The sequence below is a fragment of the Lynx canadensis genome, chromosome C2 (genome assembly GCF_007474595.2).
Source record: "Lynx canadensis isolate LIC74 chromosome C2, mLynCan4.pri.v2, whole genome shotgun sequence".
Taxonomy (NCBI): Eukaryota; Metazoa; Chordata; class Mammalia; order Carnivora; family Felidae; genus Lynx; species Lynx canadensis.
Genome location: NC_044311.2, coordinates 99,917,632 through 99,944,746, shown reverse-complemented (window position 1 = coordinate 99,944,746; position 27,115 = coordinate 99,917,632). Strand labels below are relative to the sequence as shown.

General features: G+C 43.8%; 1 protein-coding gene across 1 annotated transcript in view; it reads right to left on the bottom strand.

Annotated features, from left to right (window-relative positions):
* CCDC80 (coiled-coil domain containing 80) overlaps window positions 1–24,502 on the bottom strand; it is a 35,744-nt gene extending 11,242 nt beyond the window's left edge. Inside the window, 19 exon segments of the mRNA XM_030330547.1 lie at window positions 875–1,011; window positions 13,232–13,388; window positions 21,586–21,638; window positions 21,641–21,752; window positions 21,754–21,807; window positions 21,809–21,876; window positions 21,879–21,965; window positions 21,968–22,012; window positions 22,015–22,035; window positions 22,038–22,062; window positions 22,064–22,230; window positions 22,233–22,317; window positions 22,319–22,390; window positions 22,392–22,498; window positions 22,501–22,555; window positions 22,557–22,927; window positions 22,930–23,395; window positions 23,397–23,488; window positions 23,921–24,502. Of these exon segments, the coding sequence (XP_030186407.1) occupies window positions 875–1,011; window positions 13,232–13,388; window positions 21,586–21,638; window positions 21,641–21,752; window positions 21,754–21,807; window positions 21,809–21,876; window positions 21,879–21,965; window positions 21,968–22,012; window positions 22,015–22,035; window positions 22,038–22,062; window positions 22,064–22,230; window positions 22,233–22,317; window positions 22,319–22,390; window positions 22,392–22,498; window positions 22,501–22,555; window positions 22,557–22,927; window positions 22,930–23,395; window positions 23,397–23,477 (2,163 nt within the window). The 5' untranslated portion in view covers window positions 23,478–23,488; window positions 23,921–24,502.
* Between the last annotated feature and the right edge of the window lie 2,613 nt (window positions 24,503–27,115).

The window sequence follows — 27,115 nt, the reverse complement described above, 5'->3', positions numbered from 1 at the left end:
GAACTCTCTCCAGATCCAGAAGAAGACTACAGGTTGAATGACCTATTCTGATGGCCCAGGTGACCTTTCTCCTGATGATCTTCATGTAAGCATGGTATGCTATTGGTGCACTAGAATAGTAAAGACAGTGCAATCTGGAGCCAGCCTTTGTGGGTACCAAGCGCAATGCTAAGTGGGTAAACTTGGGCATGTTACTTAACCACGCTGGGCCCATCTTTGTTCTTCTGTGAAATGAAGATAATACTCATTATTTATCTCAGAGATTTGAGATAGGGATTGTAAAGGGTTGAGGTAAGTGCCTGGTGTAAGGAAGATACTTAATAAAGTTAGCTATTTTTGTTAGTATTAGTATTAGTATTAGTATTAGTATTATTAGTATTACTACATGGCACAATTTTTCATGGTTCAGAACTTCTGTCCCTAAGCATAAGAAGAAAGTAGGTATAAAACCCTACTGTCTTGTCCATGTGGGATTGAGAGGTAAAACTTTCAGGCCCTTCCAGAGTGGGTCCATGTTAAATCTGACCTTCCCGAAGGAAGAAGCCAACTACTTTTCACCTTTTATCCCCAGGGCCTGGGACATCATAGCTACTCAACCAGTGTCTGATGAATGCATGACATTGATGTTACAGAAGAGTTTAGTCTGAGTCAAACAGCTGGGCCATACGAGGTCATCCAACCCAGTTCTTTCCATAGACTACATTTGTAAGCACAAATTCTGTAAGATAACGTGGAATATCTGGACCTTTTCAAAACCTTCCCACTTAATAAAATAATTTGTGCTTATTCATATGTCTAATAGATTCATTGACAAAAAATTCAGAGTTGCTATTCTAAGGAATGGAACTGTACTGTCTAAAACAGAAACCCGTACCTTGACTCTCAGGTCCACGTCTGTGAGCACCATGAAGAAGTCATTATAGGTCATTCCATACTCTTTCCTCAGCTCACCAATGAGATGCTGGTCTACCAGGTCCTCATCATCCACCACTCGCATGGGTTTTTCATTATCTTCAAGGAAATGAAATGTGAATGAGTATGGGTGTGACAAGACCGAAATAAGTGGGAAGCGAATGGGTGGAGGCTCTGAGTCTCCGTCCTGAGTTAATTAGAACAGCTTTCATTAGTTGCACACATTCAGCTAACATTTTGTTTGAACACAAGTTCCCCAAGTGAATAAGTAAATGTAGATATAAATGAATAAACTCATTTTGAAAGTCAATTCTCTACAGATAATCAAGCCCCATCTGTGCCTACCCTGATGGTAGGTAGTGAATCAGAAGGAGCAAAGTGAGAGTGAAGGCTGCTGACTCACCCCTGGAAGAAGATTGCCAACTCTATCCTGGGAATGAGTCATCACCCCATCTCACCAAGGAGCTTTTAAATTTATTTTAGTTTTTGTTTCTGTTTTTAAAAAAACGTTTTTTTTTTTTTTTTAGTTTTCATTATTTATTGAGTCTAAAATCTCTGTATTTTCCTCACTTTTATTACAGAATCACTTTGAGACTCAGTGAACCATGTCATTGCTATAGAGAGAAATAAGCCTATGTTCAGACCTGCCCAACAGGTTCATTTTAGCTCCAAAAATGTAGAGCTCTCCATAATACAATTTTTTAAGTTTATTTATTTATTTTGAGAGAGAGAGAGAGAGAGAGAGAGAGAGAGAGAGAGAGAGACTATGAGCAGGGGAGGGGCAGAGAGAGGGAATCCCAAGCAAGCTCCGCGCTGTCAGTGCCAAGCCCGATGAGGGGCTTGATCTCACGAACCATGAGATCGTGACCTGAACTGAAATCAGGAGTCGGACACCTTAACCCACTGAGCCACCCAGCTGCCCTCATTATACAAATTTTGTAAATGAATACAATTTCAAGCAAAGTGTTACTAAGTGTACAGAAGTTTTTAACCATTATATATATTTTTAAAACATCAAGCCCTAAAAATAAATTATTATACTTCGAAATGGTTCTTGAACATGTCACTAGGTGGATGGGAAGTTTGAATATGGCAACTCTTAAGTCTGGAAATCAGTTTAACATCTCTGAGATGAAAATGCTACATTCCTCCCAGGTCACAGTGTTTCCCTCAACCCTACAAAAAATTTTATCTGCCAAATGACTCCCTGTATTTAAAAAAAAATGTGAAAAAAATAAAGTCAGCAAAGATGTGATCATAGATATATCTATGATCTCACTAAGACTCTATCACTTACTGCCCACATTGCTACCCACTGAATAGTACTACAGTAGAAATAGCCATAGTTTTACAGATACAGAGGTTATAGGGCTTGAGTACCACAGACCATTGCTCTTTTACTCATAAAAAGGGGATGATTACAATTTAACTATTACTTTGGTTTATTTGATTAGGATCACTGAAAGTACACAAACAAGGAACTTGATTTCCTCTAAAGCAGATCAAAATGCAAAGACAAAGAATCTGCTTTCTTCCCCCAAATTGTGACAGTTCTTCACAGAGGCAGTTCAAAGGCCTGGGAGCCCATAGCTTATATGAGGACCAAGCGCTCTGCAAAGTGAAAAATTATATGCTTCGTACATATAAACTACTTTTTAAAAAATTTTTAAACGTTTATTTATTATTGAAAGACAGACACAGAGCATGAACAGGGGAGGGGCCAAGAGATGGAGAGACACAGAATCTGAAGCAGGCTCCGGGCTCCGAGCTGTCAGCACAGAGCCCGATGCGGGGCAAGAACTCACAAACCGCGAGATCGTGACCTCAGCCAAAGTCGGATACTTAACCCACTGACCCACCCAGGCGCCCCCATATAAACTATTTGTTATGTTTACTTATTTATTTTGAGAGAGAGAGACAGAGACAGCAGGGGAGGGGCAGACAGAGAGAGGGAGAGAGAGAATCCTAAGCATGGGGGTGGATGCCACAAACCGTGAGATCACGACCTGAGCCGAAATCAAGAGGCAGAAGCTTAACTGACCGAGCCACCCAGGCGTCCCTAAACTGTTTTTTAAATGTACATTTTTGCTGTCATGAATTAATTACAAAGTAATTAAAAAAAAATTGCCAGATTCATGTTGTTGGTTTTTGTTTACTATGTCTCATTGAGCTAAAAAAGCAAGTTGCTGAAGAAAATGCATAGTAGACATTATTCTTGCTTAAAAGGAAATAAAAGAAAATACATCTGTATAGGAATAGACACTGGAAAATGTCCAGAAGGACATCTAGTTGGTAACAATGGTTGCCTCTAGGGAATGGAAAAGGTGAGTGGACACTTCCACTATTTACTCTACACATGTCTATATTATGTAAAATTTAACAAGGAGCATATTTTACAATTAGTAATAATAATAAAATAATTAAAAACTGATTTAAAAATGTTTTTAATAACTAATGATTCTGAAACTTTACAAGCAAGATTTTCTCTTGAATCTAAGGATTCCTAGTTTTAATTCTCAGCATACTTTTGTTCATTCCACAAAGTATTTGTTAATACACTGGAGTGTAATAACAAAGTATTTGTTAATACACTGGAGTGTAATAAAAAAGTATTTGTTAATACACTGGAGTGTAATAACAAAGTATTTGTTAATACACTGTTAATACAAATAACAAAGTATTTGTTACACACTGTTAATACACTGGAAATGCAGCCAGTGTCCTGAGCTAAGTCTATGCTGGGTGCTGGATTCAGAAATGAGTAATTTGGCTAGAGTTCAAATTCCTAATTAGAATCAAAATGAGACCATTATCTCTACCTCACAGAGAAAGTTACAAAAAGCACTAAATGGCTGAGATGGAAGGAAGTTGGAGAATGTAGTAGATTTCAAAAAATGGCCCCAGTTCTTCACCTTTCTCCATACCTACACTCTTTGCCCAGTGACTGTGGCTCCTCTTTACAGTGATGAGTTAAACTGTCGTGCCTCTCGATTCTGAGCTCATCTATACCACATGCTCCGGCCAGTGCTAGGTGATGTTAGCAAAAGTGACATAGAGGCTAGAAATGAGCCTGTACATTTGGGATTGCTCTTGCCTCTACCGTCGCCATGAGAACAACATGCACGCTAGACTTCTGAAGAATAAGCTAAACCAAGTTACCCTGGCCTCAGCCCAGATGGGGCGATTCCAGATCAGCTGACACCAGTTGATCCCTAAAGTGTTCAAGCCCAGCCAAGATCAGCAGGACCACCCAGCCAACCAGCAGCTGACTGGACATGCATAGGCCAGCCTCACCAAGGCTTGCCCAGCCCAGCCCAGGTGAGCTGAACCCTACAGGCTTATGACTGAATGTTTAATAATTACACGCCACTGGAGTGTGTGGGTCGTCATTACACAGCCTTATTGTGGCAACAGAGAAGTGATACGGACATTACCTAGCAGAACCCAGTCACGTTACTGAGAAACAATAATATATGGTGCATTAGATGAAACAGGGACTGAAGCAGACACTGTGGGGCACTGTCCAGATCCTGCCTTCAGAAGCAAGGCTGCTGTGAAGGTTAGCCGCTGACTCCCTCTCTGCAAATCACTGACCTTAGAAAGGAGGTGCCTTTCTGCCAAGTCACACTCTTCCTAGGGGACAGCCCACATTCAGCGGCTGATGCAGTGGGGTAGATGGAAAAAACGTCCCCGTGGCCTCCAAGTGAACTACTACTCCGAAGGGTTCATTGCATGACAACTAAAACTCCCTCTCTGTTCTCTCATATCCCTCCCCTCTCACAAGCATTATTCCGAAGATGACTCCCCCATTAACCGCATGTATGCAAATCTCAGTTTCAGAGCCTGCTTCCCAGAGAACAAACCCATCACAGAGTCCACAAAGGAGCAACTGGCTCAAGTTTACCCTACTGGTTAATAACAGAGTGAGGGTTAAGGCTCAGTTAATACGACCTCATTCTTATTGAGTATTCTCTCTACTTGACCAAAATATATCCCACCCAAGGACAGAGAAGACCTAGGACCAAGATTTAAGCCAACCTTCGTTCTAACTGGGATATAGCAAGAAACCGATCTCATAGCCTGTTTTCTCCTTTCAACTAAAAGATCTTCTGAAACATTTTGACCTGACATTAAAAATAAAACATTTTACACTTCCAGACTGCAGAGTATCTACATCCCAAACGAATGTTTGTGCTGAGGTGGAAAATCACAGTGAAAGCACTGATCAACGGTGGCTCCTACAAAGGATGACAGCAGCTCTACCATAAGACAGTGTCCCCCTCTGGCCCAGTTCGGAGGAAGGGATGTGTGAGGCCAGCTCCCAGCTCCAGCTGCCTGCCCCTGCCCCAGATCTCCATTACGATCCACGTTCCGTCTCAGTCAGGGCTGGGTGAACACGAGGCTCTCCTCGGTCTGGAAATGCAGCATCAATTTGGCAGCTTCTTGTTACATTTTTGTAACAGTTTTGCCAAGGCTCTCTAGTCCTTTGCAGGGCTTAGAAGCAAACATTCTTGAGGACGCAATCCTATAAACAGTCCGCATGGTCTTGATCCAGCTAAATGGATTCACAGATCCAAACCCATGTGGTGGGATTTGGTTATTCCACACAGCCTGTCCTTGACCTAAGATGACTTAGGAGGGACAGGAGGGAGCTTGAACTCTGTCACACCCTGGTGGGGACTGGTCCTGTAAGTGGGGCATTGGCCTGGGTTTCCATCCTTTAAGGATCTCAATTCCCAAGTTGAGGTGGTAATAGATTTCTTCATGTATTTGTTCTTCCATGTCTGACCACAGACTGCAATGACGTTGCAGAAAAATTCAGCTCCAGCAACAATTTACTAATCACCAACTGTGTGCCAGGCATTACATTCGAAGTTTCCATCTGTGACGGCTCCTTCTCTACGATATCTGTGGTATCTCCTACTCCCACTCTGTCTCACCTGAGTTCAGGCATTCTGCCAATGTTCCTGGACCATTTCAGCCTCTCCCATTGCTTCAGAAGTTCTTTATCTCCTCTAACAGTTTTTCAAAGCATGATCCACTGTCTACCCTCACCTGGGTAGACAGGTGGGGCACAATCACCTGGGGCACTTGTTAAAATTACAATCCTTGGGTCCAGACCAATTTGATCAGAATTTCTAGAGGTGAGGCTCAGGAATCTGCGTGTTAACAAGTTTTCTGGGTCGCTATGTTGCCATCTAAGGACAGGGAACAAGGACAGGATAAAATCCAAATCCTAGGCATAGCGGCCAAGGCCATTTCTGCCCTGGACTCAGTCTATCTTAGCGAGCTGATCACTTAACTCTTCCATACAATATGCTCCAGCTTCTATTTTCAGTTTCTAGAAATATGCCTTCTCTTCCTGGAATGCTATCCCTACCCCTGTCTACATGGGAATTCCTAATTACTTCTGCAACCTATCTTTACCTCACCTATGCACTCACAATACTTTTAGCTGCTTCTGGAATAATGCTTATCACCCTGCATTGCAACAGGTTGTTTACACATCTATCTTTCCACTAGATACGAGTATTTCATCAACAGGGACTAACCTTTGATTATCTTCTAAATCCCTGTAGCCTGGCACACATAGACACTAGGTACAGATTTGGCAACCATGACATCTCTCCCCTAAGAAAGATGTCATGTGAGAAAAAAGAGGGTACTGAGGGGTAGAGTCAAGGAGGTGAGCAGTTCTGGGTCCACATAGAAAATGCATCATCAAACCCTTACACTTTCTGTATCTTGTGAGTCTATAACACAGCCAGTCTAAGTATAATTTGAGAAAGCTCATCATATAGATTTATTTTCTAAATTTGGGTTTTCACATATGAGGTCTTATAATTGTATTAACCACATTTAAAAATTTCTATATATTATGATATTTTGACATGTTAAAAACCCTTTCTGACTAGGGAGAGACTGCCTCTCCCAAAGCTAGCCAATTCTTAGAGACAGCAAATCTGCAGCCTGCAATAGCTCTCTGAAATGCAAACCAACCAACCCAATGCCCTACCTCCTCTCTCTGACACGTGCACGCCAGGAAACAATATTCCTCTTCCTTAATCATCCAGGGTCAGGTACCAGGCAACTAGGGACCAGCCCTATAGCCCAAAGCCTGGTGAAATTATTCAAACTAGCCAATCAGAAACTATGTACTTTGTCCTGCCTCACCTTTCTCTTGGGAACCCCAATAAAGACAGTGACCTAGGCTCTCCCCTCCTTGCTCTTACTGCTGCTTTCTGACCCAACCCTGGCTCCACTTGTGGGCCTAGGGGGCGTGCTGCAATTTCCTCTCTGGGACCCATAAGCAATAAACTCTATTTTCCTTTGGCATTCTGATCTCTTGAGTGTCATCCACTGCGCTGCACCATTCATCACCTACCTTAATAAACCCTTTCCAGGGGTAACACACAACATAGATAAAATCTATTTATATGGCATTTAAAATATAACTATCCTGGGGTGCCTGGGTGGTTCAGTAGGTTAAGCACCTGACTTCAGCTCAGGTCATGATCTCGCGCTCTGTGAGTTCGAGCCCCACATCGGGCTCTGTCCTGACAGCTCAGAGCCTGGAGCCTGCTTTGGATTCTGTGTCTCCCTTCTTTCTCTGCTCCTCCCCCACTTATGCTCTGTCTCACTTTGTCTCTCAAAAATAAATACATGTTAAAAAAAATTTTTTTAATAATAAAATATAACTATCCTATTCAAGAAGTCAGCACAGGCCAAAGCTATGGATAAATCTGAAGGCAAAGACTCCATAAAAAGCTGAATCTTTTATTTTAACGATATTTCTGGGATTGCTGACGATAACCCTGGCCTCCAGTTATGGGATTTACTTTCTTTTGATTGGAAACAGATTAATTTAAAGGACTCTAGTTGATTCTCTTATTCCTATTTTACTATATGAATGGGTCAGTTGCCTGCCTACCAAACCCATTGTGAAATGAGTGTCTGGATCAAATTGATAGGGGAGACTAACCTGGCCATTCCTGATCGCAAAGTTGCTGCTTTCTTGGTCTCTAGAAAGAGCAACTTGTCCTATCTATGAAGAAAGCATCCTTCCAGATTCTTTTCTGTCCTACAGATTGACTCCCCCAAACCTGGGAAGTTATTTAAAATTTATTTGAAAAATATATTTAGAAATCTTTAGTGACTTCACATGGTTTACCAAATAAAATTTGATTTCTCTGTGCTGGTGTTTGAAATCCTTTAAAATCTGGTGCCAACCTCTCTTTCACTCTGTCCTACACTTAACCGTCTGCTCTCCACCAAACCTAGCTGCAAATCAGAACCACTTGAGCAACAGTTTAAAAATATAAATTCCTGGACCTTATCCCCAAACTGGGTCAGTATCTTGGAATTGGGAAGAGAACTGGAGTCTCAATTTTCATTCTAATTTAGAAAGAGTACCTATAAATTGATATTAAGAAGAAAAATCCAATAGAAAAAAAAAGGCAAAGGACACTAAAAACAAAGTATGAATGCTCCTCAAACACATGAAAAAAATGTCCAATCATACTCATAGAAAGAAAAATGCAACACACTACGCTAAGATCTCATTTTTCTTTACCACATTGGCTGAAAACATTCACAAGCTTGGTTGTACAGTCTTTTGGAGAGCTTTAGGGAAACAGACACACATTGCTGGTGGGATTGCAGTATGATACAACTTGTATGGAGAGAAATCTGCTGATATCTAATGAAATTAAATACATTTTCCATTTGGCCCAGTAATCCTGATTCTCAGAATCTATTGTAAAGATATACCCACATAGATAGAGTAACATATGTATAAGGTGATTTACTGTGAAACTATTTATAATAGCAAAATACTGAAAGCAATCTAAATGTCTATTAACAAGGGTACTAGTTAAACAAACTATGATAGGATCTCACAATGGCTTAATAAAGAATTAGGATGATTTTTGTATACACATAAGGGAAGATTTCCAGGAAATATTTTTTAGGTAAAAAAAGCAAAGTCCAGAGTATTATATATACTATATTTTGTACTAAAAGTGTGAAGGTAATACAAATGTTTATATTTATTTGTATTTGCATAAAGAAGCACTAAATTCATAAATAAGGAATCACAAAAATACCTATGGGGCAGAGATCAACAGGGTAAAGGGGTCAGGAATGGGTGTAACATTTGTCTGTGGATACCTTTTTGTGTAGCTTTGACTTTGGAATCCAAAAATCCAATTCTCTTTAAAAAAAAATAAATAAAAACAAAAAGTACTTTGATAGAATCATCATCTGTCAACAAATCTACTCCATTTTCAAGGCCCCTCCAATGAATCAACCCACTTTTCGAAATTTTCTGACATTTACACCTTCTCTAAAATTTTTTTTTTTCAACGTTTATTTATTTTTGGGACAGAGAGAGACAGAGCATGAACGGGGGAGGGGCAGAGAAAGAGGGAGACACAGAATCGGAAACAGGCTCCAGGCTCTGAGCCATCAGCCCAGAGCCTGACGCGGGGCTCGAACTCACGGACCGCGAGATCGTGACCTGGCTGAAGTCGGACGCTTAACCGACTGCGCCACCCAGGCGCCCCTACACCTTCTCTAATGACTGCAACTGGAAGAGCTAATTCCTCCACCACATTCTGCAAGCACTTGTTTTGTATGGTTGGCTTATCAGGTGCTTTTCACTCCTTGATCATCAGGGGTTGATCTTGACACTGACACACTTGAGAGGCAAGAGGGCAGTGAAACGGGATGATGGACAAGCTGGGGGCAGGCTCCCCCGCCTCAAGGACACAGCGTGATTGATAATCAAAGACGGAATAAACAGAGAGGGACGCCAAGCCAGTGTCTGGAAGTGTGATCACTCCCCCAGCCTTGCCTCGCTGCACAAAGTGGCAGGGTCTGAAGAAGGCAGCTGCCAGGCACTGTCACTACTGACGGAAGAAAGGAGGAGTTGGGGCAAAGGGTCAAATTTTCAGGTGCTCCTGAGGAAAAGTGACACTCTACATTGTTATGGAGCCTATGAGGCTTGTCCATAAAGAACAATCCTCTTCAACAGGATCAAAGACAGAAAGAGAATATTAGGCTGAAATGGACTCTATCATTTTCACCTATCAAAGGTATTTTAGAAATGCACCCATGAATTCTTTATTCATGGGACTGTGGAATCACTTTCTTTCCTGTTGTCATGTTCCATCCATGAGCCCATCAACTTCCCCACCTCCTTTCTCATCAATTACCCTTAGAGTCTTCTTCCTTCAAAGGAGGCCATCAAAGAACTTCCTTTGCCCCATAAAAATGTCCATATGTTCTGGCCCTTAAAATCCGGTGATTGACTATCAGTGTCAAATATTTTTCAGCCCTCTATTCTGCTAAGAAAGAAACATGTTTGCTGTGCTTTCCCCTCAGTTTCTCTTTTCAGTTCTGCAACAAAGTGTCTTAGGCCAGCAACTTCTTCCCATCTGCACACTTAGTCTGTAATTCCTCCTCTTGACATAGATACAAATTTTCTACCCAATTGATATTTTAAATACCACTAACAATTGGGAATGCTTTAATGTACCATGTCTTTCTAAACTCTCATGTATAATATTATCTTGGATGAGGAAACCAGATGGGCTTATCCTGCATTGCAATTTGCTCAGGCATGAGTGACTTTCATTAGGCTAACGACTGAAATCTTAAGGTAAATTTCCTGGAATTTGTGGGTCCATCATTTATAGTTCAAATACACTTAGCAAGATGGACCAGCTGGTGAGTACAGCCCACAGTGTAGTTGGATGTGGGTCTCTGTTTTTGAGGCCCAGTAAAAGTCTGGAAGAGGAGAGACTACTTGATTTATTTTTAAGGAAAGTAAGGCCATCTGATAGATTTCCAGCTGAAAATTGGTCAAGGCTAGAGTTTGGTTCACTGAGCCCATGATGCATGCCAATTCCTGTTTTCCCATGGCTGGCTCCCAGTCTTGGCTGAAAGTTCTACGGCCTTTCCCATAAGGGTAAGCTGGGACATAACACGAGGAGAGAAAGGCCTTCCAGGAATTAAATGAGGAACAAAATAAAAGCCCCCCCCCCCCCTCCAGATCAAGTCCAAACTGCCATTCAGTGAGAGGCAAACACCAATGCACAATACCTGATTTCCAATAGGGCAGGGAAAAAAAACCCTCAGTGCCTCTACAGCTCATATTTAATCCAGATGTGTAAAAAACAGCAGGATTAATGCTAAAAATTTGCCAAGGCAACACCAGATGCTTATAACAGTTGGGACCACATAGAGACTGAAGTAGAACATATAATGATTTTTCCAAACTTCTCTGAAATAAGGAATGAGGTTTCTTTGTGTAAGGGTTGGTGGGCAACACATTTGACACTGGAAACACCTGGTGGAGGAGGCCTTTTATCACCAGCCAGCACCAGCTTCTGCACTAGATTGAATACCTACTTCCTTTCTAGACATCTGGGCTGTAATTAAGCTCACTGGCTCTTGCTACTATTTAAAAATCCAGGAAGCTAATGGTTGAATCTCAGTTAAACACTAAATATGTGGCTTTGTAGTATTAGTCTTTTGGGCTTTGGTTTTATTACCAGGAGTAGTAATGCACCTTGTGACCTCGAAGGGCAGTCATGAGGGTTCACTGTTAACATTCTGTAATTAGCAGAAAGCAATTACAAGTCCCTTTTCATTATAGGTGCTCTAGTCCCTGTGACAGTTCGTTGATCTCCAGATGCCTGCCAGAAAAATGGTGGTAATGATGACCACACCATAGTACTTATTATATGGCACATATTTATACACATTACCTTACTAAATCCTCACCATAGCCTGTGAAAGAGATATAATTATTTTCAAGGCCGAGGCTTAGGAAGTAACTTGCCCAAAGTCACACAAGAAATAAGTTGGGACTGTTGGTTTGAACTGGTCTGTTTGACTCTAGACCTTCTGTCGTATCTTCTGTTTGTATGTATGAGTATTGTTGTTTTGGTAAAGGATCTTGTTGTTGTTTTCTCTCCCAAACACACACCGCACAGGGATTAATGTCCACAAACTAATCACCAATCCACAATGATTTATGATGGGACATTGGAAAGGATGGAATTTATTTTCCTTTGGAGCTATCCCAGTGGAAGGTGAGTTAATAAAAAGAGAGAAGGCATAACTGAAATTCCATATGTGAATAAATTCTAGAGACCTGCTATACAATATTGTGCCTCTAGTTAAAAACACTATACCGTGCACTTAGAAATTAGTTAAGAAGTCAGTCTTCTGTTGTGTTTTAACCACAATTTAAAAAATATGATTAGAAGCCAGACAATATTCAAACCAAATGACATTCTCATGACATAATTATGACTACTATGTGTTCTGTTACATCAAGATCACATGACAGAAAAATCTGTGAGCTAATGTGTTATATATATTGAAGCTAACTGTTAACTAATGGGGAAAATATGTTTTATATTCTTTCAGAGGAAATATATTTTATGAAAAATGGGCAGGATATGCATATGGTAAAATATGAAGGACTTTCATTATAGTTAAATAAAAACTTTGAGAAGTCGAGAATACATGAAGGGTAAAAGTTTTTGTTTTTTTTTTTTTTAAAGATAAAGCCCCAGAGATGTAATAATTATAAAAGAAACTGGGTGGGTCAGATCTGGGGCTTCTGACTTTGTGGCTGAACTACTCACAGTAAGTCTTGCGACATTCCCATGAGAATTGCAAGAAGTTAGACAGCTGCCCAGCACTGAGCTGTGCACCTCCTGAGCCTCACATGCACCATTAATATGAAAAATTGTGAAAACTCTACATTCAGCCAAATTCTTCTGCTCTCCAAAAGGACTTGGGTGCAGTTCAGTCCACACTTTCAGTGACTTTTCATTTAGCTGAACAGCGTCTCTCAGCCCTCCCAGTCTTGCCAGAGTCAAGTGCTTCCAAGGGCCTGGCAGGTCCCCATCTGTGAGTGAGTCACCTGCAGCATGAAGGCAGCAGGAAGATCAGATGGTATTAGTCACAGGCAAGAAGACTCCAGATCCAGAAGAAACTGTCTACATACTTTTCTGGCTGCCCCACCACTGTATTACCTCTCACATTTTTCTCTACCTTATTGATCTGCAAACCATAGAATTCTTGCATATTTTTTTTTTCATTTTAAAGTGCAAAAAACCTACACCAGAACCATGTGGAACAGTTAACATAAGTAGGTAGGTAAGCTGACCTTTGTTACGACAAGGAAAGAGCCCTCTGAATATCTGAATTTCCTCTTAATTTCCCACTGACCTCTCCCATAAAGTTTGTCCCACCTTACGTATGAGAAAAACAATAATGTAATTAAAATGTTTAAGAGAACCTAGCTGGAAGTGGTCGATTTTCATGGTGCTGTTGTTGACAGGGCCAAAGATGGTGATCACGGAGATTTTCCTGGTGGCCATCTTGCAGAAGCTTTCCAGATACTCATCTCGCTGTTGCACATACATGTTGTTCTCAACCTTAGGAGCGGTGATCAGCTAAAGGCAGGCGGAGGCAAGCAAATATTAATTCACAGTGATGGTTGTACACAGAGGCAAAATCCAAAGGGAACATTTGGAATAGAGGGCTGGCAGTGACTGGCACTAAAGTCAACTAAAGCGCTCCCCTGGACACTTAGCATAGTTAGGGCCAAAACAGGCCATTCGGAAAGGCCCTCTTTATTTCAATGGTTCCAGACACCTTAGAGTTTTCTATTCCCACCAGTTATCTTTATCACCAGTCTCCATGTGCCTTAGTTTTCTCATCTGTGAACTCTGCACAGGAATACTTGTTTTGCAAGGCTGTTATGAGCATTACACGAATGCTTGACATGTCATGATTGTTCAATAAATGCTATCTCCTTTCCTTCCTTTTGGTCTTCATAATCCTAATTGGCAGCTCACACATTTGTAAGTTCAGTGGTTTTTACTCTTTTGTGTCATGTCCCATAGGGTGAGAGAGCTTCATAACCAGGCCTGGGGCACTACGGAACATTCAATGACTCAGTATCTTTAGTAGGCAACTTGCAGAAAGTTTTTAGGATGGCCTTTTCGCCTATGTTTTGTCACACTGGGCCCATACAGAGCTTGTGGCAGACTTCTTTGACATTCGAATCCCCCAACAGGATGGAATTTTACTGTTTCATTTCAGCCTTCTTTCTAATTCAGACCTGGTATTTTTCACCTAACTCCTTGTGTCTTTCAAGCTCACTTTGAACCCCTGAGTTCTGGGGAAAAAGAGGAAAAATAGAGCAAAAGAAAGAGATGCTGTAGTCAGTGGAGCCATCTGGGACAACATATGTTGTAATTTTGTAGAAAAAGAGAATATCCTTATTTTTAGGGCTCCTGTTGAATGCTCTAAGAATGTCTCAGTGCTCCTATCTAAGTGGATATAAAAGCTTTTCTCCTTCCTTGATTATTTTTGTGGCCTTTTCCTGAGCCTCCTCCAATTCTACCACATTTTTCATGAGCAGAAACCAGAACTGTATACCTCACTCCACAAGTGAGTGGGCATGGTGGTGGTCACCCTGCCCACTGATGTGAAATTTCATTCTGAGGATGACCAGGTCTTTGTTGAGCTCTTTGACCCCACATACCTCACTAGGCTGGTGTCTGCATTGAAGGCTATCTATGATCTTTTGCTAACTCGTCACTTAGCTTAGAGACCAGCCTGTATACCCATTTCTCGAACTTGACCACATTCAAATTTATCAGCCACTTTTCTTTTTTCTTTTTCTTTTCTTTTTTTTTTTTTTTTTTTGGTATTCCCTTTCCTTTCTTTTTCTTTTATTTTTCAATATATGAAATTTATTGTCAAATTGGTTTCCATACAACACCCAGTGCTCATCCCAACAGGTGCCCTCCTCAATACCCATCACCCACCCTTTCCCCCCCCCCCCCCCCCCATCAACCCTCAGTTGTTCTCAGTTTTTATTTATTTATTTATTTTTTTCAACGTTTATTTATTTTTGGGACAGAGAGAGACAGAGCATGAACGGGGGAGGGCAGAGAGGAGGAGACACAGAATCGGAAACAGGCTCCAGTCTCTGAGCCATCAGCCCAGAGCCTGACGCGGGGCTCGAACTCACGGACCGCGAGATCGTGACCTGGCTGAAGTCGGACGCTATACCGACTGCGCCACCCAGGCGCCCTGTTCTCAGTTTTTAAGAGTCTCTTATGCTTTATCAGCCACTTTGCTACTTGTGCATCTAACTTACAAAATATTTCTTAAGTTTGTGACTATTAGCTTGGCATTTTTTCAGAAAGGAAGTCACCATGTTGCTAAACTCGTCCTCACACTTTATCAAAATGGTACTAAATCTGTTCCCAGCTTGATATTGGTATTTATCTTTCTCTGTCACAGACGTGTTAATTGTTGCTTGTAGGCTTTCCCTTTTAAAGATTTCCTGTGCCTGCCAAATTCTATCACTCGTGGATATCAAATGTGTTCAATAACACTTTTGAGTGGAACATTAACAAAGATTTTTCTGGATTAAATTTTTTCCCCCTCAGGTTGTATTTACTTAAGTAGTCATGATTTTGTTTATTTTTGATTTCATGTTATATGCCTGTTCAGACGGACAGGGTTGGGTAGAAAATACTTATTTTAGAAATGTAATTTCCCAAAGGAAAAATAGTATTTCCCCAAATGTATTCCTTGATTCATACTCAGCCTTAAAAAAGATTTAAAGTGGCTATAAAAAATACACGGTGATGATATTTTGCTTTGTTTGTAGTTTTTAATTAGCTTTATGATATTTGAAAGCATTTCTTCAGCTTTGGTGGTGGCCCAAATCTTGGAGTTTTATTTCAGTTGGTATGTTTTAGGTTTTTCTTTCTGGCCATTCTTTGCTCACAAACACACTATTTTAAAATAAATGAATGTTTACGTGAAAACACAAAACCGTCAAAAACAAGGGTAAGTTCTACTGGTAATGATCTTGGATTCCTTTTTCTATATTAGAATATATTTAGAGGAGTGCCCATGTGCTAGATGACTGATAGTTACCTGCCACTGTTAACTTCAAATCCATACATTTCATTCTTGACATATTTTGCCATGAACCATTACAGTCTATGATATGACATGACATGACAGGATTTCCAGATTCCTCAAACTACTTCTGGTCCCTTTGTCCTTCTTGTGCATAACTGGGGTTTGCAGACCATATAGAATCTCGTACAGAACCTCATCCTCCCCTGCCTGGCAGTTTTTCTCGGTACCTCTGAACACCACAGCCTGAGGCCATTGGATAACCCAGTGGGAATCCAACAGAGGTAAATAAAGAGCCCTGATGTTTATTTGCATCTCAGGACCTATGCCCAGGGATGCCTTAACCACCAGTGAGGTGACATTTATTTTGCATGACTCTATTTCCTCCCTCCTTCGGCAACCTGGCCCCAGGCTCTCTCTGCTAACCTTTTCCTCCTATTCCTCCCTTATAATGACCTCTTCACTCTTCAGCCAGACTGCTCTCAATGGTGAAATGAAGGAATCTGGGCAGAGTGGCACAGAGAAAGGGTGTCTGCAGCCAAAGCGGGAGGGCCTGCATTTTCTCCTAGTTCCACCGTTGGCTACCTTGCAGCCTCAACAAGACCACTTAACCTTATGAACCTTACCTTTTGCATCTTTATAACAGAATGTGTGCACACAAACACCATACGTGTATGTTGCCTCTGAAGAGTTCACTCTCATCCCTCCTCTGCCTTGGCCCCTATCACTCTTTCCACCCAGAAAGCTCTCCCCTCCCCTCCCCCTTATCCACATCTCATGTAGTCTTTCAAATGCAAGATCCTTCTTAATGCCTTTACTGGCCCACAATGGCCACTTTCTTCTTTTAATTGCTCTTCAGATGCAGGCCCACATTTCTAGGGTCCACAGATTACTCCAGCCAGAGGAGAGGAAGTGGTCCCCTGCTGAGGAATGTCTAGATGCAGCCTGCAAACCAGCTGATAAAGACACTCCTTCCCCCCCCCCCATTTAATCTGCTCCTCGAGTTTGCATCAGAGGAGGCTGATCCTGTGAACATATTTCGGTGACTCTTTCTCTGTATACTGACACCTCCAGCCCATTCACTGTTCAGTTCGGCAGTATTTCCAACGGTATTTAAAATGGTAACCGTGTCCAGTCCCCTCTTCCTAAAAAGAGCATCCTAGAACTTTTTTGGTAAACATTATTGTCTGACATTGCCCTCTTTCCAGTTTGGTGGTGATAAATCAGGGCATGTGTCATGAATAGAGAATTGTGTTGTGTTCTTTTTTACATTTCTGTTTCCAACTGGGTGTTGGCACAAGGAGCCTCAGAATGTCATGAAGCCAGTTTGCATAAGTAAAGGGAGCAAACAGGAATGGGAGGATGCCAGAGGGAAGATATTTTAAGTCTCAGCTTCTTCTAAGTGCTGCGCTAGGATCAAAACACGAGATTTTTACAGGATTCTGAAAAATGACATTCAGCTAGTCGTCTCAGTAAAGCAGAGCTTTGTATCCCTTTCTAAAATTAAACCAAATAAGTGGCTTGTTGTCCCAATACCCAGATTTCTGAGGTAAGGCTAAAAGTGTGAACCCAGTTGCATTAGAAGAGATTCAGTCTCCAAAGAGTACTTAAACTTGATCTCGAGTCTATGCAGTCCCACATTATGAGGCCTCTTGCTAACTGACAAGTAGGGACATCTCGGGGCACAAAGTGGTGGCTTTAGAGCCTGGCTCCACATAGTTCCAATGTTTCCGTGATAAAAGGCTTAACTGTGTTCTTATGTTGTCAATCCCAAACTGACACCAACCGGTCTGAGGGATTAGGTTAGCAGGGATCAGTCTATTGTTCTACCACTGACTGAGGGCCAGGGAAAGCCAGAGAGCTAAGGTGCAGAGGAATTACCTGGGTATTAAAGGCGGAAACTCTACATGTTGCTTAGCAAAAAATGTTGACAATTGATATACCTGGCCGTTTACTGAGTAATTTAAGGTTGAAAGTGAATTTTAAAACATCTGTATTGATTAACAGGATGAATCCTTAGTTTCCCCCTCACTTTACTGCTTATGCCCACTAGAAGCTCACACCCATAGGAAGGCAGAATAGAGGGAGAGGCTGGAATGTGAGCTTTAAAATCAAACAGGCCCGGGTGCCTTTGGCTCAGGTCAAGATCTCCACAGTTGGTGGGTTTGAGCCCCGCAACCAGCTCTGTGCTGACAGTGCGGAGCCTGCTTGATTTTTTTTCTCACTCCTCTCTCTTGCCCTCCCCTGACTCATGTTTTTTCTCTCTCTCTCAAAATAAATAAACTTAAGAAAAATCAAACAGGGCGCCTGGGTGGCGCAGTCGGTAAGCGTCCGACTTCAGCCAGGTCACGATCTCGCGGTCGTGAGTTCGAGCCCCGCGTCAGGCTCTGGGTGATGGCTCAGAGCCTGGAGCCTGTTTCCGATTCTGTGTCTTCCCTCTCTCTCTGCCCCTGCCACGTTCATGCTCTGTCTCTCTCTGTCCCAAAAATAAATAAAAAATGTTGAAAAAATAAATTAAAAAAAAAAAAGAATAAATCAAACAGACCGAGTTCTAACTCTGACTCTGCCACATATTAGCTGCACACCTTGGGAACTTCTCAACCTCTCTGAGCTTCTTTTCTTGGCTGTATGGTAGAGTTAATCAGTCCTTTCTCATGGGGTTGTTGTGAAAATTAAACCACACAGTTTTGGTGAAGCACCTTACGTTGCCAACGGATGTGTCCTTTTCTGTTCACAGGCTGACAGGCAGGGGCTTGGAAGGACTGACCTCTGCCTCAGAGTAGGAAACCTGTTTTTACTTGTAGCTCCTTTGAAGGTCCCTACTATGATGTTCACTCATACCACTGCAGCCACCGTTTCTCTAAAAAATTGGATAAGGAGTGATTACATGATGTTTTCACATCTAAAGAATGATATAATAAGTGTAAAAGCACTAGGGCTTTATGATAAATTGTACTTGGGCACCAGGTTACGGAAAAACTGGAAAGATGAGCTCAAAGTCCTGCGTGATTTCTGGGAGTGACACCTTATTTCAGTCCGAGCACACTGGTTAGGTTGAGGCCAGTTGGAAGTATATGTTGTCAGCCGTCTTTAACAACTCAGAGCGTGCTGAGCCTTAGTGAATATTAATTGAATCACTGGAAACTCCTGAGTAACATCGGCGTGTCGAATGGGAAAAATGAGTAGAAAAAGACAAATGGCACCAACAAGCCCTTTCGCCCAGAAACACAAGTCTCCTCTCTGCCTGGTGAAATGGAATTTCTTTTCTCTCCATCTTTTGCTATTTTGTCACGTTTATTTCATCTTGTCTTTCTCGCCCATTCCTATTTTAGATATTAGCTCTTCAGAAACACACATTTCTGATAGGATCATCAGCTGGGCACATGTGGGATGGCAAGATTGAACTGCCTCCTCTTGCTGGTTTCTTTCTAATAACAACCTGGTTCGTTCACCAGCCCCAAAGAGCAACACTGCCGTGAGCAATCCAGCTGGTTTCTGTTTTGCCTCACATGACATCAGCAGAAACTGTCGCTTGATTTCATTTGCTAGAAATTTATGATCAGGGATTACTGTTTAAAGCAGAAAACTAGCCAGCTGGACTTTCAAATCCCTGACTAAGGGAGTAGAGAGAAAGGGGGAGAAATGAAAGGCATGACTAATATCAGGGATAGAGTATGAAAACCTCTTTCTTTTGACTCAGAAACCAGGGGCAATGGCAGTATTTGCCAGCCGGGTGCACAATTACAATCCTGACATTTACCCAGGATTATTTCTCCCCTGCTTGAACCCTGCCCACGAGGAACACTTCGCCTGCCCTGTTGGCTAAATGGCCAGGGTGGGTGATGTGCTTTCACAGGCTGGACTAAGTGCTGTGTACTCAGGAGGAGCACACTGCCAATGCTTGCCCACACCCCACAGACAGCGTTGACTCCCTTGGGTTCTCTAATAACATTTAAGTACCAGGTAATCTTCTCTGAAATAGCGATTCTTTTGGTTCTGACTTAAACTCTCTCACTTAAATTTATGTCCTCTGAAATAACAAATAGCTGTTAAGTACTCTAGCAGACAGCATACCTCTACTAGCTAATTTATATACTTTAAGGCTCAGTTAAAATGAGGTAAAATATACCAAAAAAAAAAAAACCACATAACAACACACATACCACACCACCACACAACCTGTACACTCAATGAAACTTACGTTTTGTTCTAATACATAGGTACACTATTGTGGAACAGCTAAGAGAATTTTGGACATGTCTCGCCCATGATAAACACCACCAGGGACTCTGCTCAAATGCGTCTTTCAGCTTTTTTGAAACCACTAAAGATGAATGGACACCAGAGTCCCGCTGCTCAGATTCTTAATCCATTAATGACCAATTAATCATCATTAGTCTGGAAAAACTAAAGCCCCTTTGAGACATGCCTTGAGAGAAGAGTGCCTGTCTCCTTTGGTGGGGATAATGCAAGGTGCAGAGTCACCTTGGCCTTCGGTAGGACAGATGCTGTCCTCGGTGGCATGAGGAGGTCTCCTTCCCACCCATGTACCTGAAAAAACTCATCCCTGACCCACATTGCCCAACATTAATTTCTGATCCTTTTCTCTGAAGTGATTGTATGGTACCTTCTCCTCCTTGACAGCCTGGAGTAAATGACAGTATTAAGAAGGGGTAGAAATCTTGGAAGGGCCCTGAAAGAAGGGGCAAGGAGACATGGAGAGGGGAAGAAGCCATTCTCACATGGCTGATGACAACTGCCCTTACATTTAGGGATGGGATTCATTTCTATCCAAAGGCTTCCTTGGATTTGACTAGATTCTTTTATCATTCTTTGGATGGAGGCAAGTAATGGCCAAAAGAGAGAGCTCCTGAGATGGACCTACAGCTTGCTCAACATCAGTGGCTTCCGAAACACCCACAAAGTAGGAGAAAGAGCTGCTTGTCTCCTTACACAACAACACACACACACACATTCATTTGACAGGGCTCAGGAGAAACTGACATCTGTCTCTAGGGTATTGGAAATTGGACACAATCAACCCAGGTCCTCACACTCTACCTTTTTGGCCTCTTACTGGAAGCTGGGCAGTGACGAGGGAGGCAATCTTTAAGGGGAGAAGACTTCAGCTGGTTTAAAGTACTTGTGAGGGTCACACCAACAAGGACGCTCCCCCACTCCCAGTCACACTCCCACTCCCCACCCAGGCTGCCTTACTTTCCTTTTTGAGGCTTCCATGTGTTGATACAGACCTAATTAGGGGGAAAGGAAAAACTTTACCAATTCCCCACACACATGCATCTAGTTCCTAAGCTCATGAAGAGATAAGTCCTTTTCCTAAGTTGTCACCAGAGTCAAAGCATGCCATTTTAGGAACTATACCCAGAACTATCCCTTGGGAGAGAGCTAAGGGTGAGGGGTGGGCACTGACAGTTTGGAAGAAGCTGAGCATAGGTGCCTCCCCAGGCACAAGGTCTGAGGTCCTCTGGCCATTGAGTCTGGACGTTAGGGCCAGGAATCTGTGTGGACAGAGGTTCACAGAGCACGGCCTGGCCACCCTCTCTTGGCACACCTCCTGATCTTCTCCACACAGCCTGGGTTCAGCCACAGCCCGCCGTCTAGCAACATGATTTAGAAAATAACAAAGCAAACATTAACGTGCCCTGCTTCGGCCCACAGAACACTGCTGGGGAGATTACTTACAAGAAGTCGTCGTTTGCCTTCAAAGGACCCCAGCAGATCGGTCACGGACTTCTGGGACTCTGAGCGAAGTGTTTTGTGGTGGGTTTCAGGTAGCCATCCTGCTCTGTTTTCCCTGCTTTTTTCTTCTTGCTCTTCTCTTTCTCCTGCCGGCTCTTTTCTTCTCAGCCTTATCTTCTTCACTTGCTTTTCACTCTTGAGTAACTTGTCGTTTTCTCGTTTTTCACCTTTTTTTTCTCTCCTTCTCAGGTTTCTCCAGCTTTTCGTGCTTTTTAGATTCCTTTGCTTTCTGGGGGGAATATTCCCCACCTGCAACTCGTCCTCCAGCTGAGAGGCAGTTGGCCTGCTGAGGTCGTATTTACTCTCATACTCATTGCTAAGGATTTGTCCTGGACTTTCTTTTTGGGAGGTTTCCCCTTCGCTGGCTGTGAGGACCTGGCACCACGTTGGGTCCCGGTGGCCGTGCTCCCGCCGGTCGGTTGCGGTTGTCCCGGAGACGGCCCGCGCCCGCCCGCGTGCTGTGCTCCGAGGCGGTGGTGGGAGGGGCAGCCGTGAAGCTCTCCAAGCTGGTGGCCTTGCTGGGCCTCCTGGTGGCCTGCAGCCTCTCCCTGTGCTGCTCCTTCCTGGGCTGGGGGTAGAGATTCTCGAGGCCCCGGGCTCCCTGGCCGTGGCCACCTCAGCAGTTGCTGGGGGCCGGTGGGCGTCAGAGGAGGGGTGCGCCCTGGGGGTCCAGGGCCCTCTGGGTGGTGGGAAAGGCTGTGGTGGTTGTCGGTCTTGCAGCCGCGGTGACCACCCGAGAGGTGGCCCGGGGTCACTGTTGGCACTGCAGCAGGAGACAGGGTGGTGGTGGCCCTTGGGGTTGGAGGAGCGGGGGGAGCAGCGGCCGTGGTGGTGGCCGGCTTCCTGAGCACCTTTCCCGAGTCTCTCTGGTCGGCGGGACTTGTGCTCGCCTCTGGTCTTCTTTTCTCTTCTCCACCGCTCAGGCCTGGCCTTCCGGCTCCTCCACCATGGTTCCCCTCCTCCACCACCTGGCCCTCTACCCCAGACGCCTTACATTTTTGGACAAAACCCTTCTGCCTGATTTTCTCTATCCGGCGGATGGGGCCCTGGTCGATGATCTCATACAGGGCCTCCAGCCTGACCGGATACGGGTAGCGCTCCTCCACCTGCAGCGTCTTCTTCAACAGCACCATGCCGAACTTGCCCTTCTCCAGCTTCAAGAAGCTCATGAGCTTTGGGACGAGGTTGGGGTCCAGGGGCTGCTCCAGGACGCGGCCCTCGCTGGTGATCCTGCGCACCTTGCCTCCTTCCTCGCCGGCCTGGTGGAACAGCACGATCTGCTGATGTGCCTCTCGGCCAGCTCGCAGTACACATCGTCCTTCAGGAGGCTCATCATCAGGCGGTAGTAGCCTTCCGAGGCGTGCGGCGCCGAGATGACCCACACCCTGTTCTTCCCTGCGAAGCTGGCGAGGATGTTGGGAGAGCTGGACCCAGAGGGGAAGCGCAACACCCTGGAACGGGCTGAGGACCCCTCATCTCGGATCATGTCACGCGGAGAGCTCGGGGCTCCTGGTCTCTGCTTCGGTCTCGCCGGGGCTCCACTGCCGCGCGGCCGGGCTGGCGGGGCTGTTGCGGGGGCCACCCTCAACACGGGTACACTCCTCCTTCTTTGGAGAGGCGGAAGCTTTGGTTCTTCCACAGGTGGTTCTCTCAAGTCCTGAGCCTTCCCTGTGTGCCTCAGAAGCCGAGCTGGCCTTCTGTGGACGGGGGAGACCAGGGGCACCTTCCGCCCTCCGTGGCTCCCTCTATTGCATGGCATGGAGGTGGGGTTCTGATCCGCACACCAGCCACATTGCCAGCAGCATGGTAACACTGAGTCCCATTCTCCATGTCATTGTGCAATCCACTTTGAAAGGCAGCGGGGTCAAAAGACAGAGAGGGGGGAGGGGAAGTGAAAAAAAAAAAAAGAAAGAAAGAAAAGAAAATCATTTAATTGCAAACAGAACTGGGCATTTTTCTCTTTCTCTATCTTGGCCAAGGGGTGGGGGAAGGGATGGTGAGAGAAGAAGGAGGTCAGGGAATGGAAAATAGGATGAGATCCTGTTGCTTTTAAACCCCTGCAATTTGTTAGTGCTTAACAGAGACAGTTCCATTAAGCAGGAAACCCAGCTCAGTTCCCCCATTCAGCCTGCGTGCACCGTTTCCACGGGCTCTCTGATGCTCCAGAGAAAAGGCACACTGAGCACGTTAATGATGACAACATTCCTATTTCATTTCTTCAAATAAGCAACAAAGAAACAAACAAACACACCAAAGACAGAAAAGATTACACACTTACATGGTGGCTCATGGAGATGGAATGCAGAGGGTTTAAAAGGCAATCTGAAGTGTGGTCCCAGGACAGTTTTCTAGATGAAATACTTTTCCTCCCAAGCCTCTTTCTCCTTTGCAGGCTGAGCGGTACAAAGGGGGGTGTGCTGCAACTCCAGCTCCCAAAGGCGCCACCGACCCACAGCCTGTCCTGACCTGAGGGCTGAGCTGCTTTCTTCTTTCCTCTGGCTGTCTTTTCACCTTCTTGACAAGTAGGATGAGGTGAAAGGAGCTGTCCTTGTAAGTCTTTGCTTCTCCATTTGTCTGTAGTTTCTGCTCGGTCTTGTGTGTCTGTGTGTGCCAGTCCCCTGTGCCGACAACACAGGGCGCCCCTGGAAGTGGAGTCCCAGCTAGTCCTGAATCTTGCTCTCTCTTTAGAGTTCCAGGATCCTTCTTATCACCCTTTCCCCCACAGTCTGGCTTAGTCCCTTTGTTTCCAAGCGTAAAAGCACTGGGATTAATATGTTTTCCAGGCTGAGGGAAAACACAGGAATGTGATGTTGAAAAAGACTTTTTTTTCTTTTCCTGCGCTTCTCTCCTCCCTTTATTTCTCCCCACCTTTTTTTTTTTTTTCCTCCTCTTTTCCTTCTCCTTTTTCTTCTTCCTCTTGCCTGGACTCGGTCCCAGAAATGCCAGGACAACCTCAGTTTTGATCCAAACCAAACTCAAACAACAGCAGCCGCTGGAAATCAAGGAAACTTCACTAAGAATTTAACAGATCAGCAAAACACCACCTCCTTCTCACTTCAGCACGTTGAGAGTGGACTCTCCGTGGGGAAGGGGAGGGCTGCTCTTTGGGGTAGGGGAGAGTTTTGAAACACTACCCATCATCATAAATCACTTTAGAATAGGATGGCTGAGGACTTAACCCCTTCCTTGCCAGGAAGGATAGTTTCCCTTCCTGTCTGTACTCACATTGTACTTTGGAAAGGGAAAATTCTCAGATTTCTGCATCTGGCTGCTTGGCTTTCCTAGAGACAGATACTCGTTTGGCTCAGGGTGCTTGGCTGCACATCCACAGACAGTATATATATTTATAGTTCCATGTGTATATTTTTATCTCTTTCTCCCTGTTCATGTGTTTAGTTTGAGGTTGGAAAAGCCGTGGAAAACATGACTGGGTTGTTTGATTTTATGCTAATTGGGGATCATATTACTGAGTTCTTGTTCCTAGTTTTCTCTTTGGCATGGAAGGAAGCTGGTAAAAGGTTAGAAATGTAAGCAATGGCTGCTGTTCTCCTGAGATTGTGATTGGTCATTACATCAGGAGAAGGGCCATTATGATCTCTAGTTCTGGGCTCTGGCTAGAGACGCTAGGCTAAGAGAGAGCTTCCTCAGAGAACATGATGTGTGTCTGGGGGTGTGTGTGTGGGGGTGGGTGTAGTGCAGTATTGTGCTCCCAGAGGCTTCTGCTGTCTGGAGGGTTTTAGGCAATCCTTAGAAGTTGTCATATCAGGTTCCAAGGAGAGACTGAGACAGCTCTGTGCATCCACCTCCTGGACCTGCCATGGGGATTTAGCTCTTGGTGGTGAGAGAAGGCGCCTCGGGGTATACAGATATTTAGCTCGGTCTCTGAAAGAGCACCATTCAATCAGGATTAACGGCCATAGACAGTGGTGAACCAGGATTCTCAGAAGCCTCCTTCAAGCTAGGTCGTGTAATGGTACCCTCACTGGTTCCTAATGCCACCCCCCTGATCAGTCCCGTCTCCGACTGGTCACATTTACCCTTTCCTTCACACAAACTCCCAGCACTGAATTAAAGACCGTAGGGGGTGAATGTAGGGTTCTCAGCCCACAGCTTCAAGACAAGGTGTGCCAAGAGGGAAGGCTCTCCTGTGAAGCCCTTTCTGACACTTGTGAGTACAGTAACAAAGGTGAACTTCAGACAGAGACTCTGTATCTACTGGGGTCGGGGAAGACTCCCCCTTTCATGGGATTCACCTGCTAAGTTGATCAAATAAATGCCTCTGCTAAGTTGGAAGTCCTAGATGTTATTTTCTTTCTCACATCATAATGTGTTCCACATCTATCCCTTACTGAGCTTTCTTCTTCCTTCTCTTTTACTTTTGTCTTTTCCCTACTATAACACTACCATTTATTGTGCATTTCACATGGCATCCCTGGCCTGGTGCTTTTGTATCTTCTTTTATCTAACCCTATAGCATCCCTACAAGGTAGGGGGGATGACCCCCATTTTACAGATGAACAATTGAAGCTTAGTAAGTTTAAATAAATTTCCTCAACATCGCACGAAGGTAAGTGAGTAGCTCTGAAATTTGAACCCAGATTTTAGAACTATCTACCCAGCATTACGCTATCCTGTCTCCCTCTTTCATTTTCTCCCATGCTTTCTCTTTTTTCCTCTTCCTTCCTTTTTGTGTTTCTCATATTCAGAGAGAAGTATTATTTGTTTTCTCAGCCAGAGTACTTATAATTTTAGAGTGCTACTTTCTGGAGTAACTAACAGTACGTCTTGACTTTCTTAATTGGTTCTCAAAGTCTTTTATCCTCTTTCTTAAACATCCCATGCCTTTAAGCAACCTCCTAACGATGTGTACCACATTTGCCCCCTGTGCACTGGTAAAGTTGAAATACAGTCAGTTTTGCCATGGGGAATTGACCCAGAGGGGAAGCCAGCCCAATCCTGAGTTGTGTGTGTCTTCGTGGGGCTTTCTTCCCTTCTGTGAGGTCCACTAGATGGCGCGCGAACCACGTAGGCGGAGGAGGATCGACTCCGTGCCTCCCCAGAGCTATCTGCCCCCCACCTTCCCGCACAGACGCACTGCCAGAGTGGAGCTTCTCCTGCCTGTTAGGAATTTTTCAACCTCAATACCTAAAGCCTTCCCTGAGACCTTAAGAGTCCAGGGAGCACATACTTAATAAAAGCAATTAGGAAACAAGTGAGAATCCACAGCTTTCTGGAGATCGTGTACTGATACATGGTTTGCAGAGATTCTCAATTTCTAGTCCCAAGATTTAAGAGCTCTGTATTAAAAAGTCTTCCACGGAGATATTTCCATTTTTCTATAACCTAAAAAAGAAACAGTGACCCGTTAACTGAGAAGAGAGATTTGAAAGAGATGGATTGCTGAGGCAGACGGGGGTAAAAGGAATACAAGTTTAAAGTGGACTTTAGAAATGCTAGTTTGGGAATTCACTGT